The sequence below is a fragment of the Syngnathus leptorhynchus genome, chromosome 19 (assembly GCF_054491065.1).
Source record: "Syngnathus leptorhynchus isolate UIUO chromosome 19, UIUO_Slep, whole genome shotgun sequence".
NCBI lineage: Eukaryota > Metazoa > Chordata > Actinopteri > Syngnathiformes > Syngnathidae > Syngnathus > Syngnathus leptorhynchus.
This window is the reverse complement of record NC_141213.1, coordinates 6,648,153-6,662,195: the sequence shown is the minus strand read 5'-3', so window position 1 is coordinate 6,662,195 and position 14,043 is coordinate 6,648,153. Positions and strand designations below refer to the sequence as shown.

The 14,043-nt window shown below is 39.1% G+C and overlaps 1 protein-coding gene across 8 annotated transcripts in view; it reads left to right on the top strand.

Annotated features, from left to right (window-relative positions):
* ctnnd2a (catenin (cadherin-associated protein), delta 2a) overlaps positions 1 to 14,043 on the top strand; it is a 114,543-nt gene that overhangs the window by 40,686 nt on the left and 59,814 nt on the right. For 7 of the 8 annotated variants that reach the window (XM_085939463.1, XM_085939466.1, XM_085939470.1 and 4 more), the window contains 3 exons: positions 9,070 to 9,104; positions 9,171 to 9,275; positions 11,944 to 12,116. In XM_085939463.1, coding sequence (XP_085795589.1) covers positions 9,070 to 9,104; positions 9,171 to 9,275; positions 11,944 to 12,116 — 313 coding nt within the window. The remainder of the gene's footprint in view (positions 1 to 9,069; positions 9,105 to 9,170; positions 9,276 to 11,943; positions 12,117 to 14,043) is intronic. The other variant, XM_085939467.1, reaches the window with a different exon arrangement.

Sequence of the window (14,043 nt, the reverse complement as noted above, 5' to 3'; positions counted from 1 at the left end):
ATCAACCTGTCATTTATTTATAATGCTCCAGGGTCATAGCATGTGGATTTGCTCAATACTGTCAACAGACAGATTCTGGCTTTAGGCTCCCCCTTAGGTTTTAGCTGCAGACACAAATACAGAAAACAGTAACGAAAATACAAAAACATAAAACTACCAACAGAAACAGTGATGGATTCTTGATTTTCTTGCACTTAGCATAATTTACTTGCCACATTTTTACATTATCTGTATCCTTTCTAAAAAGTTGTGCCTGACTGCTGACTGCTTGGATTTCCTGCAGGGTAATAAAAGTTTCTATAATTTATCAATGTGGTAGAAGTGACAGAAAGGAAATAGAAGGCATCTTAATAACCAGTCATGGGAAGTTTGCGAAGGGTATGTTACTTTTCAAAGCATCAAGCTCAAAGTCACAGAAAGATGTGAATACAAAGAAGTGTGAGGTGTAAAGTTCATGTCCTCAGGCTATAACAGCTTTTAGTTTACACATCTTCCAAAGTCCCCTGAGGCAAGGTCAATGGAAGGTAAAAAGTGATGGATTGTATTCATGAGTGTTTGTGCTGTTGTGTGAAAAAGAAATCAAGAGAAATCCAAATGAATTAGTAGTCTGCGTACGCCCGTTTCCCCCAATTGTGTGCTGGGGGATTCGTTATTCTAATGAGGAAGTGCCATCAAACGTCCCTTACTCTACACGTTTTACACTTAAATTCAGTTTGCCGCATTTTGATTTGGAAGACAACACAGTAAACACAAGGCAGTGACAACATTTGTGTTATTTGTTTTTGTCAAGAAGCGGCAAAAAAAGATTTGCTTGAGAATTATTTTGTGTTGTTCCTATCTCGTTCCTGTTGCCCTATGGGAGCGATCATCCTGTCAGTCAATGGATTTGGCATAGCGAGGCTAGTTGTGTGCAAAGGTCATCATCATAGGATTTGTTGTTTTAACAATGCTGTAACACTAACAACTATTTACTGCTGTCATTCTTTCTCCCAGTGCAATCAAACAGAAGAACTACAGAAAAGGTCAAACGTATATGAACTGGACTAAATGAGTTCATTTCTGATTTTATGTAGTGGCCCGGACGGCCGCATACCGACCATATTTGGATTTTAACCTGCAGTTATCATTTTAGCTCTTTTTACATGCTCCTTTTTCTGTCCCTAGTCACTTTCCTATTTTTTGCCAAGTCTAAAATACTATCCAATTAGATTCCTTTATCTCACTATAGCTCACTCTCCTCTCTCAACTTGGGTGATAATAGAGGGATCCATCACACCATTAGCTGCAGGCGGTTTTATAAGCTCAGCAAAACGCTGCATAGAGAGAACTCAAATTATAGGCCACAGACTTGCACCTTAAAATATGCCCCATGTTGGCATTTGTATGAATGTGTATGTGTGTATATGTGTATGTGTGAATGATGATAGCAGGAGTCACGCTCCCTCCTAATGACTGATGATACATTTCCAGCAGGGGAGGAGAGAAAAATGGTGGCAGGTGGGCACATCTCTCACCCGACTGCCGGGACCACTGTCTATCGTTCTGTCTGCTTCTATCTTTCTTGTTTCCTCGCACACTTTGATCTATTTGTCTCGTGAATTACATCTTTGTGCTTTGGGAAATGTTTTTTTTTGGCACAATAATGTATACTATGTGGAGGAAACAACCTTTTTGACTTAACTGAGATCATTCCATTGGTTAGCAGCCTTTTAAATGAAATACCAATATGAATAGATGATTATTTATATTGTCAGTTTTATTTTTAGATTTAATTTGATTATTTTTTATTATTATTTGTAGCAGTGTTATCTTGGGCGTTGTTATGAATAATGTTGTTAATATTAGGAGCAAGTGTAGCAATAATGTTATGAGCAGTATTTTTTTTCCATCTGTCCCTCCATTGTCCTCATCATAATCAAGGTCAGGTCATGGGGACAATTGCCCTAACAGGGAAGCCCAGATGTCCCTCTCACTGAGCTTGGGTTATCCCCGGGGCGTCCTCCCTGTGGAATGTGCCTGAAACCCGAAACCACCTTAATCGAGACTCCTCACCTAGAATTTCTTCTGCACCTCACTAGCAATAATGCACTGAAATAATTGGCCAAGTAAAGATTTATAAAAAAATGTAATATTTGGAAATTTTTATATGCGTCCAATATATGTTAAGTATAAAATTGAAAGTTTCTAATTGTTATTTTTTCGTATGACAATAATCTTTCTGCTTAGCCAGTAATCTGATACACTGAAAATGAATGATTGCTCCACTAAAAGCACAGAAATAATCCGTTTTTGTTGGGGTAGGTGAATTGGGTTCTTTCCAAGATGTCAAATGATGTCAGCGTTGTTTTGATATGACATACTTTGCCAAATGTTCATCTGTCTGTCATTCAAGTTGTGACTGTGAAGCCTGATAAATGGGCTGTGTTTATTTCTGTAGGAGTCAGCAGCTGGTGACTCCGTCAGTGGCAAGGAGATAGAGGCCTTTAGGGCAACAGTAGCATTGTGACTGGGTGTGTGTGCTTTGCATGTGTGTCCCCCCCACTCCGAAGGCAATTTGGGGGAGGGAGGGTTGGTTCATTAAACATGCAAATGAATGCTTATCTTCCTCCAACACCAGATATTGGTGCAAATAGATAAGAAGCAACCATAGTTGGATGCCAGAGAGGCGGACGTAGAAAAGTGAGAGGAACACTGCAAGCAAAACATTGACAGTGAAGAACAAAAATCTACAAGAGTGCAAAAAGTGCACACTTGGTGGAAATGTGCCAGAGATGTATAATACTAACGTTCATTTTTTTTTATTTTTTTTTATTTTACCTCATATCCACAATGCTTCAGTGTATGGGCATCATCGACTTTACTCCTTGTGTAATGTTTGGAAAAGTCCTTTATGTGGAAATAATCTGATGAAATGCTTTGTTTCTCACACAAGATCAGGAAGCTTTTAATATACGTGTTTAAAGAATTCCTCGCTTGTATTTTTGTGGCTGGATGCATACAGTGACATTTTCATCTGCATCTGAGCGAAAAGTTTACAACCGGATTAATTGAAAGCGGATTAGAAACTGTTTTATTAGCGTTGGAGAAGAAAAATATGCCTTAAAAAAATAGAAAAATAGTGTATCCTCTATTTTATTGCCTGACAAAGAATATATTCATATCCGAGATAGTAAAGAGAGTGTAGATTAAGATGATAAAGTCAGCATCTTTATGTCCTTTGAGCTAGGGGTTGAACATCGGGGCAGAGTCCTCCCAAAGGCCATAACTGCATGCTGTGATTACACTCCTCGTAGTGATTTAGGGCCATCTCCGGATTTATCACTGTTGGAATAGTAGCCCGGTCGCATTATAAGAAATTGTTACAATACTGAAATAAAATGCACATCGTATATTTATTTATGTCAATTGATTCATATGTAATATAGTGTTCTGTGCATTTTTTCGTCTGGCATACCTCTCTACTGCTAGTCGTATTGTTCTAACTGAACAATTTTGCCGTCGTGGTTTTCCCGACATCCTTGGCTAACCCCGAGGGGTGGCATCGAAGGCTATGTGGTTTTAGATTGTCCCGTGATGAGTGATTTGGTGCTGTTGGGACCTGAACTGGGGTGAGTGCGAAAACATAGAAACAGAGGAAGCAAGATGTTAACGCTTTTGTTTATCATGCTTCGTTGACATCGGAGCCTTCAGGTTACAAGTTTTTTGGGGGGGAGAAAAAAAAATCTCGATATGATTATTTGCAACATATTTTGTGGGCGACTCCAGCTCTTATCAGAGAGACAGAAAAATCCACCTCACCCTGTTGTATTCAGGTATCTGCAGCATGTGTGTGTGTGCCCTCTGGGTTTTAGATGAAGTTGTTGAGTCATTGTAGTCTAGACCTGATGATATACTATGATAGCTCGACCAGCCAGTCTCTCTCACTACTTAATTAAAAGCTCCTGTCTCACCGTTTCATTGCCTGTCACATCCGATCCTTCTCATCCATCAACTTCATACGGCTTACAATATATTCCCACATCCTGTATCTATGCAATCATGTGTGTAGCTTTATCAAATTTTACACCTACCCACACCTCCACTGAGTGTGTTTCGCCCCCCCCCCCCCCCCCCGCAATGTTATTTGTCTCCATTTTGTGAAACATTTGCTGTCAAGCCAGTAGTTACACTAGAAAAATGTGAAGCATGAGTAATGGGTTAACAGTGAATGACAGTATTATTGTTTTCTTATTGAGTACTCTTTTGATGGCTTGAGTGATGGATTTGATAAGAGTGTACATCCATTCAATTTGCTCTGTTGGGATTTCAAATGTTACCTGTTGAGCGGCAGCGTGCACACAAGATTAAGGTACCGATAGCTCTTCTTTTTTTTTTTCTTTTTTGCGCATCTGTAGCACGTCTGTGTCACAGAGAGGAGTTGAATTCTTTCTTCTCCCTCTGCTCCTCTCATAAAAATGATATTTCTCAAGCAGCTAGTCCAGGGTATAACAGCCTAGCTCCTGAAGTCATTAAGGATGGGCTCCAGTTATCCACAACCTTAATGAGGATAAATTGCATCGAATATAAAGGTGTGGGGGGAAAAAAAACAGCTGTCGTGTCATAGATGGTGAATTTAACCCTGGTCAAAAGCAACTTTTAATTTTTACTTCTATTTATCTAAATGGTTTTTTTGACACGGATTTTTTTTAAATGAATTTTTTCCTCACATATCGACTTTTTGAGATTGTGTCACGTTTTGTTTTTAAGTTTGACCTATAAAAGGTTGCACAGTAGGGAATTTACCGTGCGTTTGATTGTATAGCAAAGACGTTTCAGAAATAAATTACACTCGGTGATGAATTATTTGATGAATATTACTCAAAACATATATTATTGATAGTCATATTATGGAAAAATATTGAAGAAAAAAAATATGGCATTAGATCGGGTAACATTTGAACAGTTTCCCACTAAATGAATGTGCAACACAATGACCTGACATCAATGTGGAGCTACCATACCGTTCACAAACCAAAGGGGTCATGAAGAGGGACCTCTTCAGGCACATCCATCCATCCATCCATCCAACACTTTGCCACTGTAATGGTCTTCCTCTGAAGCAAAAGTACTGATAGCGATTCCCTCTAAATCATACGTTAGATTATCCCCCAGCGGCTTGAGTGATTTAGGCTGCCTCGGCCCCTAAACCTTGGGATCCAACCAAGACATCAAACCGCTGCTCTCGTCTCGACTGTGAAGCCTGACCGTGTCGCATCAAAGTCAGTGTGCGCATGAGCGCTTCACAGCTTGCCGTGTATTTTGGAGAGTGAGAACAGGGCGTAGCTAATTTAATATCCATGATCTTGACAAAGGTTTTGAATAGGTCACATGCAACCAGCGGGAAGTTCTTTATAAAAGTATTGAATTGAAAGTGAACGATACCCTTCCCTTCTTCACAACACGGTGGTCACATTCCATATAACTCTCACATGCTCCATCCAGTCCGCTGAAGGATTGCTCTATGTCGAAAAATGGAGATTGACAATCATTCAAAGGTGACTCCCACAGGGTAGCCTGTCTGACCAACACTGATGACAAGCCCTTGCTTTCTGTTTTCTGTATTACTCAGTGGTGCGCCATGTTGACAGCGACTACGTTTTAATTTTCTGCCGTTAAGATTGGCAAGATTTTTTTTTCCCTGACAAACAACTCCTTTAAAATATCCAAACTAAAGATCAGCACTATTCTAAATTTCCACAGTTTTATGGATCCAGTCAGAGTACTTTTGGCAAACAATGATTCATTGTGTTTGGACTTTCATTTCCGTTTGTGTTCGGCAGCACTGTACTCTTCCAGTTCATATGCAAATTTGTACTGCTAATACGAAGACTATTTAGTGAATTCTGTCCGGTCAAATTGACCTCAATGGATCCACAAATGCATGTATCCCAAATTAATATTTTCTGTTTGCATCACCTTGTAATAAAGCAATTGCGAGAAAAGGAGCTCCAGCTTGCTTATGCTAGCACGCACGCTGCCATCTGTGAGCATAATTTAAACAGTGCATATGGTAAGGTTCAACAGAGGCAAAAATAATCCATTCTGAATTGCATGGCCCAAGCATTGCAATTGAATCTTGTGATTTTGAAGACCTTAGCTGTTTTTTTTTTCTGCTGCCTCATCCCAAACACAATTGGAAATGACTAAAAAGGCTCCAAAAATAGAAAAAGTGGGGAAAAAAAAGGTTGAAATTGTTTTTCTCTAGTGCTGGCTTGGTGCCAGTAGGAAAACGTAGCCTTAGACTTGCAAGCCAAGTGATCAACTTGCCAAACAATAGGAACACTATTTGGATGAGCACCAAATCTTAATAGATAACCACTTTATGAATATGTCCATCAATTTGAATATATTAATCCTTTAGAAATTACAGGAAGTCGCTAAGTCTTTCGACTCTTTGGAGTTCTAAAGCGATACAAATTTACCAGAACAGTCTGCTACATGAGATCAGGTAATACTGTAATGTACTTCAGAATCGGTGAAGCAGCATGTGACTCATTGCCCAATATTATTGTTGTTCTCCCTCATGTTGTTCATATTAAGATTTAATGGTCATAATGCAGTACACGCTTAGTACATATAACGTATTCATCCCAAACAAGTGGAAGTTTGTGAGGTGCTTGACAAAGGCTTGCCTGCGAAAGAAAGCTGCATTCTGCAAATATCTCAACAGAAATTTTCAGCACTAAGCGCCATTGTTTTTTCTTTTGTGTGTGTGTGTGTGTGTGTGTGTGTGTGCGTGTGCAAATGTCGCTTTTTGTTGCAGCTGTCAGTCTGCGTCCATTGAAGGTGCTTTCAGTCAAGACTTTGACAAGTTGGCTTCTTTTCCAGCCTGACCAATTGATCTGTCAAAAGTAATAAAAGTTTGTCTCAAGGCTTACTGGGAGCAAAATTCTGCAGCAAAAAAAGTATCAATAGTTTGCACGTCGACATTGACACAACACGTCGCTGTTGTACGACAATGCTTTTGTACTTAACAATCCAGAACATGGCTTTTATCTAGCACAAAGTCACACAGGTTTGATACAAACAAAAGGTAACACACATGCAGATACACACAGCTGTCGCACTAAAGACAAGCTGGCTGCTTGGAATGACAGGTTGTAGTTATCATGTCACCCTGTCATGCTGACAATGATGAAGCATTGATGATGGTTGTTATGGCAACCAACAGTGGGTGGATAGCATCATAAACAGAGAAACGAACCAATGCTTCTGAACCCTAAAACTGACTTTGTCAAATTTCATGTTGTAATGGCAATATGATACAATATTAAAATAAATAATATTCTTCATAAAAAGGCGTAAATAATATGAGCGTTTGCTTTAGGGAAATGAAATTGTCACAGCAGCAATAGTCACACCTGATGTAATGTGTTCTATTGTATTATTATTTCATATTCATTAAAGCACTTTGTTACAGCTACAGCTGTTGTGAAATAAAGATGTATTCTAATGTATTTGTATTCATAATGGATGCACAAATAATACAATACAAATAAAGATAAAATGCAGCGTTCAAGAGGAATTAAAAGCAACTTACATCTATAAAAAAAGGAAAATGTTGCAAGTTGTTTTATGGCGATTAATAAATATAGACAGACAGATTTATGCTACAGTAATATTTGTATACAGTAAGTGAAAAGAGGGAAATACAGTCAGTATATTATTGCCAATGATAATGATAAATTATGATGTACCAAATATGTGCAGTGTATGGAACAGCGATTAAACATAATACATATTGTACATTCCAAACATGTTAGGTTCATTGAATACTTCAAATTGCCCATGTGGATAATAATATATCATAATATTGATAGTAGATATACATTAAACAGAGTATATATCAACCACTCTACTTACATGGACCAAATGTTACTGTATTTATTTTAAGAGCAGCCGAGACTGTGACGGGGGCGGCGGTGCTTCCTCTCAGCCGGAAAACTCGGGTTCAAGCTAGCATGTCCACAGCCATCCATCCTGCTAATTCAGCAAGGTCGGCACATGATGCCCAAGGCCTTGCAGCTTCTGTTTACACTACAACTGATCTTGGCATATCACTTTTGACATTTAACCACTTATGAAGGGCGTGGGTGCTGAGATTCTCAACACTGTTGTAAACACGCTGCATTGTTGTAAAGAAGTTCTGACTAAAAGTTTTTGGAGATGCCTTTTTTTTTTTTCTCGCTGCAGAGTGTTGTACGCATCTATTTTAATGTTGCACGCCGCCTTCAGATTCACCAAGGTTATCTGCATTCTGTCTCTTCATGCGTTTTTTTGTGCTGGTGCCACATTCCCAAAACATTTTTTTCCAAAAGTGAAGGAAAGAAGCTTTGCTTGTGACATAGTACACACATTTTAACAGACCTCATCAATGAAATTAAAATCTAAATGTGTAGTTTTAGTTGAGTGATGTTTGATTAGATTAGCAGAGTGCATTGTGAAATGTGGTAAGTGTTGAGAGTGCAGTTATGTAGAGCGTCTCTTCATAACTGGATTCCTATTTTAAGAAAGTGGCAGCCTGTTGGGGTTCAAGTGTTGCGGTATTCCGAGCGGGCAAAGTAGAATGATGCTGCTGTAACTTTCATGTTTGTCAGCCTTGTCTCAAGATAGTTTTTTTTTTCTTGCTTGTTTTCTTACTTCTTAGTCCATCTGTTACTAATGACTTACTTTTTAGAAATATAAATATAGAAATATAAAGTAATGCAAGCAAATATGATAGGTTACATAAAAATAAATGACACGAGCTTACAATTGTAGCATATACAGAGAAATACATTTGCTTATTTGAACCTTTTCATCTGTCTGGGAACTAAAATGGCAGATTGTCTGCTCATGTATCATAGCTACTGATGATTTAAATGGAAACCTTGCTTAGTCTTCATTTTCCTCTCACAGTATTCATGTTTATATTCAAAGTTTTCGTCCTCTTTATGATGACTAAATAATCCTTGATTTCTAAGGACTCTGCACCAAACATGAATTTCTGCTTCTCTTTCTAGCAAAGTAATAATTCTGCTTTTCTTGCAGTTCGGCTGATGAACAGTTTCGTTGGAACGCTCAAGGTAACTAACGTTTACCCCTTTTATTCAAAGTATCCCAGAATCATTGATTGTGTTGTACTTTCTCAGCAGATGGACAAAAGGATATTGAGGATGAGTTGACCACAGGTTTGGAGTTGGTGGATTCCTGCATCCGTTCCCTCCAGGAGTCAGGAATCCTTGATGGTGTGGAAAGTGAGTGTGTTTATCGACAACATTTTCCCCAAGGATTTCTGCGTGTGTGTGTGTTTGTTTGTTTTCAGATAATAAGAGTGGATTTAAAAAGAGCCTGATTGGACTTTAATTATTTCCCACGTTGCCCTCTTGACATTCCGCAAAGCAAACCTGCAAACCAAAACAAAGCACGGTTGGAGCCAAAAAACACTAGAGTGAAACTCGTTTGAATTTTTACTTTTTGTATTTGTCTCTCAAATAGTTCATTTGTAGATAACAAACATTCTTTGATTTTTTTTTTTTTAAATCTAAATTGCGTCAAAATTTAAAAGATCAAGGTCTCCTTATCTATAAGTTTTTTTCACATTTCCACAATGATAAGGCATTTTTTGCAGAATTAGGGAAAACAAGAAGCACTTGCGCTTTAGCGTCAAATGTTTGATTTGGTCAAAAGCAGAAACAGCAATGTTGTGAGCTCGAAACTTGAAAACACACCATAGATATTCTGCGGAACTAGACTTCCTATTTGTGAGCACTTATGCTAATTTGGTAATGATAGCAGAGGGTACAGCTTGGTGTGACATATTTTCATTTCTGGTTTATTCCGATAAGAAAATGTAAGTAGCGAGAGCAGATTTGAAACATATGCTTGGTGGATATACTGCTTTGTTAAAGAGAATGCTTTTGTGATAGCTCCCATTGTGATGCTCCTGCTGTTCTTCAAATGCGCATTCAAATGCACATATCCCGCAAGCATCTTGCTCCATGTGTGGGTGCTGATGAATTCAATTCATCGTGTGGTGTGATAGAAGAAGAAAAGAAAAAAAAAGTCACATTTTCTCCATGTGTCTGTTCCGAGTTGCAGTGTAAATTGTACAGATATCTTTAAACACACACACACACACACACACACACACACACACACACACACACACTTGTTTCATTTCATAGCGTGAGAATGCAATGATAAGCGCATGCAAACACACACACACACACACACACACACACACACACACACACACACACACACACACACACACACAGGCACTATTAATCCTAAATGCATGTCACACACACATTCACCTTCAGTTCCACAAGTGAGCTCCAAACTACCCATCGCCAACCCACTTTGCAGGAAATTTGAAACAAACATGTACACTGTACATCTTTTTTTTCTTCACACGGGCAACAACAAAGCTCCCTTTGACGTCTTCGGGAGCTCCGATTCACACAAAGTCCTGGTTAATAATTCATGACAAGCAAGGGATTGCATGGGGTTGGGATAAGACAAGTGTTTTGTGAAGGCAAGAAGCCGAGGAGGTTGATGTCGGTTTTTCGGGGAGAAAGTCGTCGGATGATAGAGACTGAGAAATAAGACTACATTTGTTTTTCTGGGGTACTACACGCTCGTGGTAGGTTTGAAGAGGGACTTGTATTCATTGTTTGTTTCATATTGTGGTCATGGTTTATTGATTCTGGAGTCTCTCCCTGACAAATGAGCTCTTGAGTACCTGTGTACCACGGTGAAGCTTTAGAATAATTCAGGATGGATTTAAAAAAAATAAATAAAATAAAAGTACTCTAATATTTTGTTTTTTTTTTACAATTTCCTTCTAAATCATTATAAGAACCTATTTTACCAAAACGTCCTCACTGCACCACCGTGTAGCCCCTTTTTTTTTTTTTTTTTTTTTTTAATCATTTCATTAATGTGGTGCATCCACCATGAGAGCTGTAATTAGGCACATCACAGGCATATCAGTCTTTTTGTCAGAAATGCAAAGAGACAGCAAAGGAGTAAAAATAGTCACTTAATGAAATATATATGAGAAATGGGAGCACAAGTCACAGACCTAACTGCCCTTGAATAAAACACAATGTGATATCAACACAAAGGCACTCATCCACACCACTGGCTATTGAGAGGTTTGATAACACTGACCTATTTAATCCCACTCGCATTTTCTTTGATTCAGTTAGGTAAGCAAAATGTTCAAAATACTTGCTGTGTCGTAAAAGCAGAATTTTCATTCAATGTGTTGACTCTAGAAAAATAGGTCATGCAGGTGAATTGTTTGTTTTTGGTTTTAGTTTGTTAGTGTGCCTTTAAAATAAAGCTGAATTGTTGGTCTAAAGGAATCCTCAAATAATTGAGACTACCGAGGAGCCCGAGGCACAAAGCGAGTAAAAGTATCTTCAAAAAAGTTGCTTATTCCCGATTCCTCGCCAAAGTATAACATCCGTGCATTGTGCAAAAGAGTTCAAATGGAGGCTTTTTCAAGTGGAAGGCGCCAGGTAAATTTCAACGTGTTTCAGCGAGGAAACGTATTGAGTTGTTCTGTCGATTCCAACTTCTTTTCAGCCGTCCTCCTCCTCCTTCCATGTTCTCTGTTCCTCTGTTTCTTTTTCCCTCTGCTAATAAATTATGTATGCCTTCTCCAACTCACTGAGTGCTGCACTGCTGCACTATCTGCTCTAAATTGTGCTCTCTCCCTTTTCTCTCTCCCTCGCTTCCCCATTTCACTCTTTGTCTCTCAATCACTCCTCCCTTCATCCCCGGCTACTCTTTGAATCTCTCCCTGGTCTTCCTCGCCCCTTTTTTTTTCTCCTTACATACATGCACGTTCGCTCGCTCGCTCGCATGACAAACTCAACCCCCCACCCGACCGACTCCCGTCTCTGTCCGTAGGACCGGCGCTCCTCTCCCAGAGTTCCTTGCAGCTCAACTCCACCCCGGAGGCTTCGCTCCAGTACTCTGCCAGCTACCATAGCAACCAGACCCTCGCCCTTAGCGACAACATCTCCGCAGCATCTCCTCAGCGCAGCGGGCAGGTTGGAGGAGCCGTGCACAGCTATAACCAGGTAGGAGATGCTGAAAACCTGAGCAGTCAAAACCACATCATCATTTGAACTTTTTTGCTAGTTAGAGCACTTGACGGATTCATTTGAACAGCCTGCATGGACTTTTATGACAAGATGTTGTTATGGTAGCTCTTATCCTAGCTTTTATTTGCGCGTCAAACAATCACACGCATCTCGTGCATTCCCGTCATGCATTAATGAAGAGGTTGAGAGGTGGCGTTTGAAAGTTTTCCAACGTGGTTAAAGCTGTTATTAAGGAGACAGGTAATAAGCTGTTCAAGCACGCACGCACACAATGAAGAGCAATCAAAAGCACCCCAGTGAGTGTTGTGTTTACGAGGACCTGAGAAATAAAGATGCGGTGGAATCCACATCATAATCACAGCAGTGTGTTAATGAAGAGTAATTCAGCACGTCAAGATTTCCAAGGTGATGCATGATGGCTATAAAAGTGCTTATTTGCCCACCAGGGGCGTCGCAAACAGACGCTCAAATGCCTGCCGTCATTAATATCTGCAGTCAATTTTAAAGATCTTTGGGCCTTAAGTTTTTTTGGTTTGTTTGTTTTAAGTTTCCAGGTTTTTGAAGATGACTTGTTCTTGTCATCCCCCAACATGATTCCATATTATTTATTGTCATATTTCATCCCCCAACATGATTCCATATTATTTATTGTCATATTTGTGCCGTGGGAGTGCTTCGCGCTTCACCTCTTTCTTGTCTCACCATTGTTCTGTGTGTTTCTATGGCTCTACTTGTAATGGCCTCTCATGTTTTGGCCTTGTCAGTGTAATTGGGCCAGAGCTGTCAGAGAGGGTCATGAATTGACTTTTTCACAAGCTACCGCTGCAGCTCGATCGGGCAGGTGCACCCTACAGGCATGTCCACGACGTGCGTGTTTTTATTGACATGTGCTGTGTTTGTCTTGGAAGAGCCCGACTCGGATATTGTTTTGATATGTTTGTTATTGTGTGTGCACAAGGACATTTAATGTGCCATTTTAGGCCGATTTGGAGCAAAAAAAGAAGAAAGAAGTCAGTGCTCCTCTGCAGGGTATTTCTAACCTTGAGAGGCTTTGCTTTAATAATACATGGATACATGGCACCTCAACTACTCGAGTATTTTAGTTGCAGAAATAGCACTGCAAAGGTGACAACCAATACAACGGAGAAAGTTTGCTCTGGCCCGATAATCATTTAATGGCCTTCCTAATGACACTTCAATTTGTCGTAACTATGCCTTTAACGTGATCAACTTTCCTAAATTATGAATTCACTTTTGGGTGCCGTATTTCATTTTTTGCTAGCAATTGGCTTTGTAAGCCAGCATGAGTTCCCATGATGATTATGATGTGATATCTGACTGGGAATAGGCACTTTTAATTAGTTACTCCCAAAAAAACATTTTTAATTGGAGGTCTATGTTAATTATAATTCATGTGTGTGGGGGTGGACTGAAAATTTTCTATACTATATATATATCCTTATTTCACCCCAACATACAATATTGCTTATACAATTTGGAAAGAATGGAAAAAAAAACATGTTTATTTCTATTATGAAAGTCGTTAGGTTGTTTTGATGTGAATTTGTAATTTATTCATGAAGGTTACATGGAAAATAAGACAATTTCAGCAAATAATAATGAGCAGCTGAGGAAGCTGTTAAAAGGAAATGATAATTAGGTGGGGTCCAATTGACAGAAGTTGTACCACCAAGAAGTCTTCATTGAAGTCACAGGCTGGAGAGTGTTGTGTCCCTATTTTATTATCACACTATTTTTTATTTTTTATTATTATCATACTTTATTGTTCAATTTAATTTGATTAAATGAAGTGTGATTTTGAAGCGACACCTCCCCCTTTTGACTGTGGTCCTAATTCATCCTTCAGCTGTGCAATTTGTATTTTGTCTTCTTCATCCAGTGA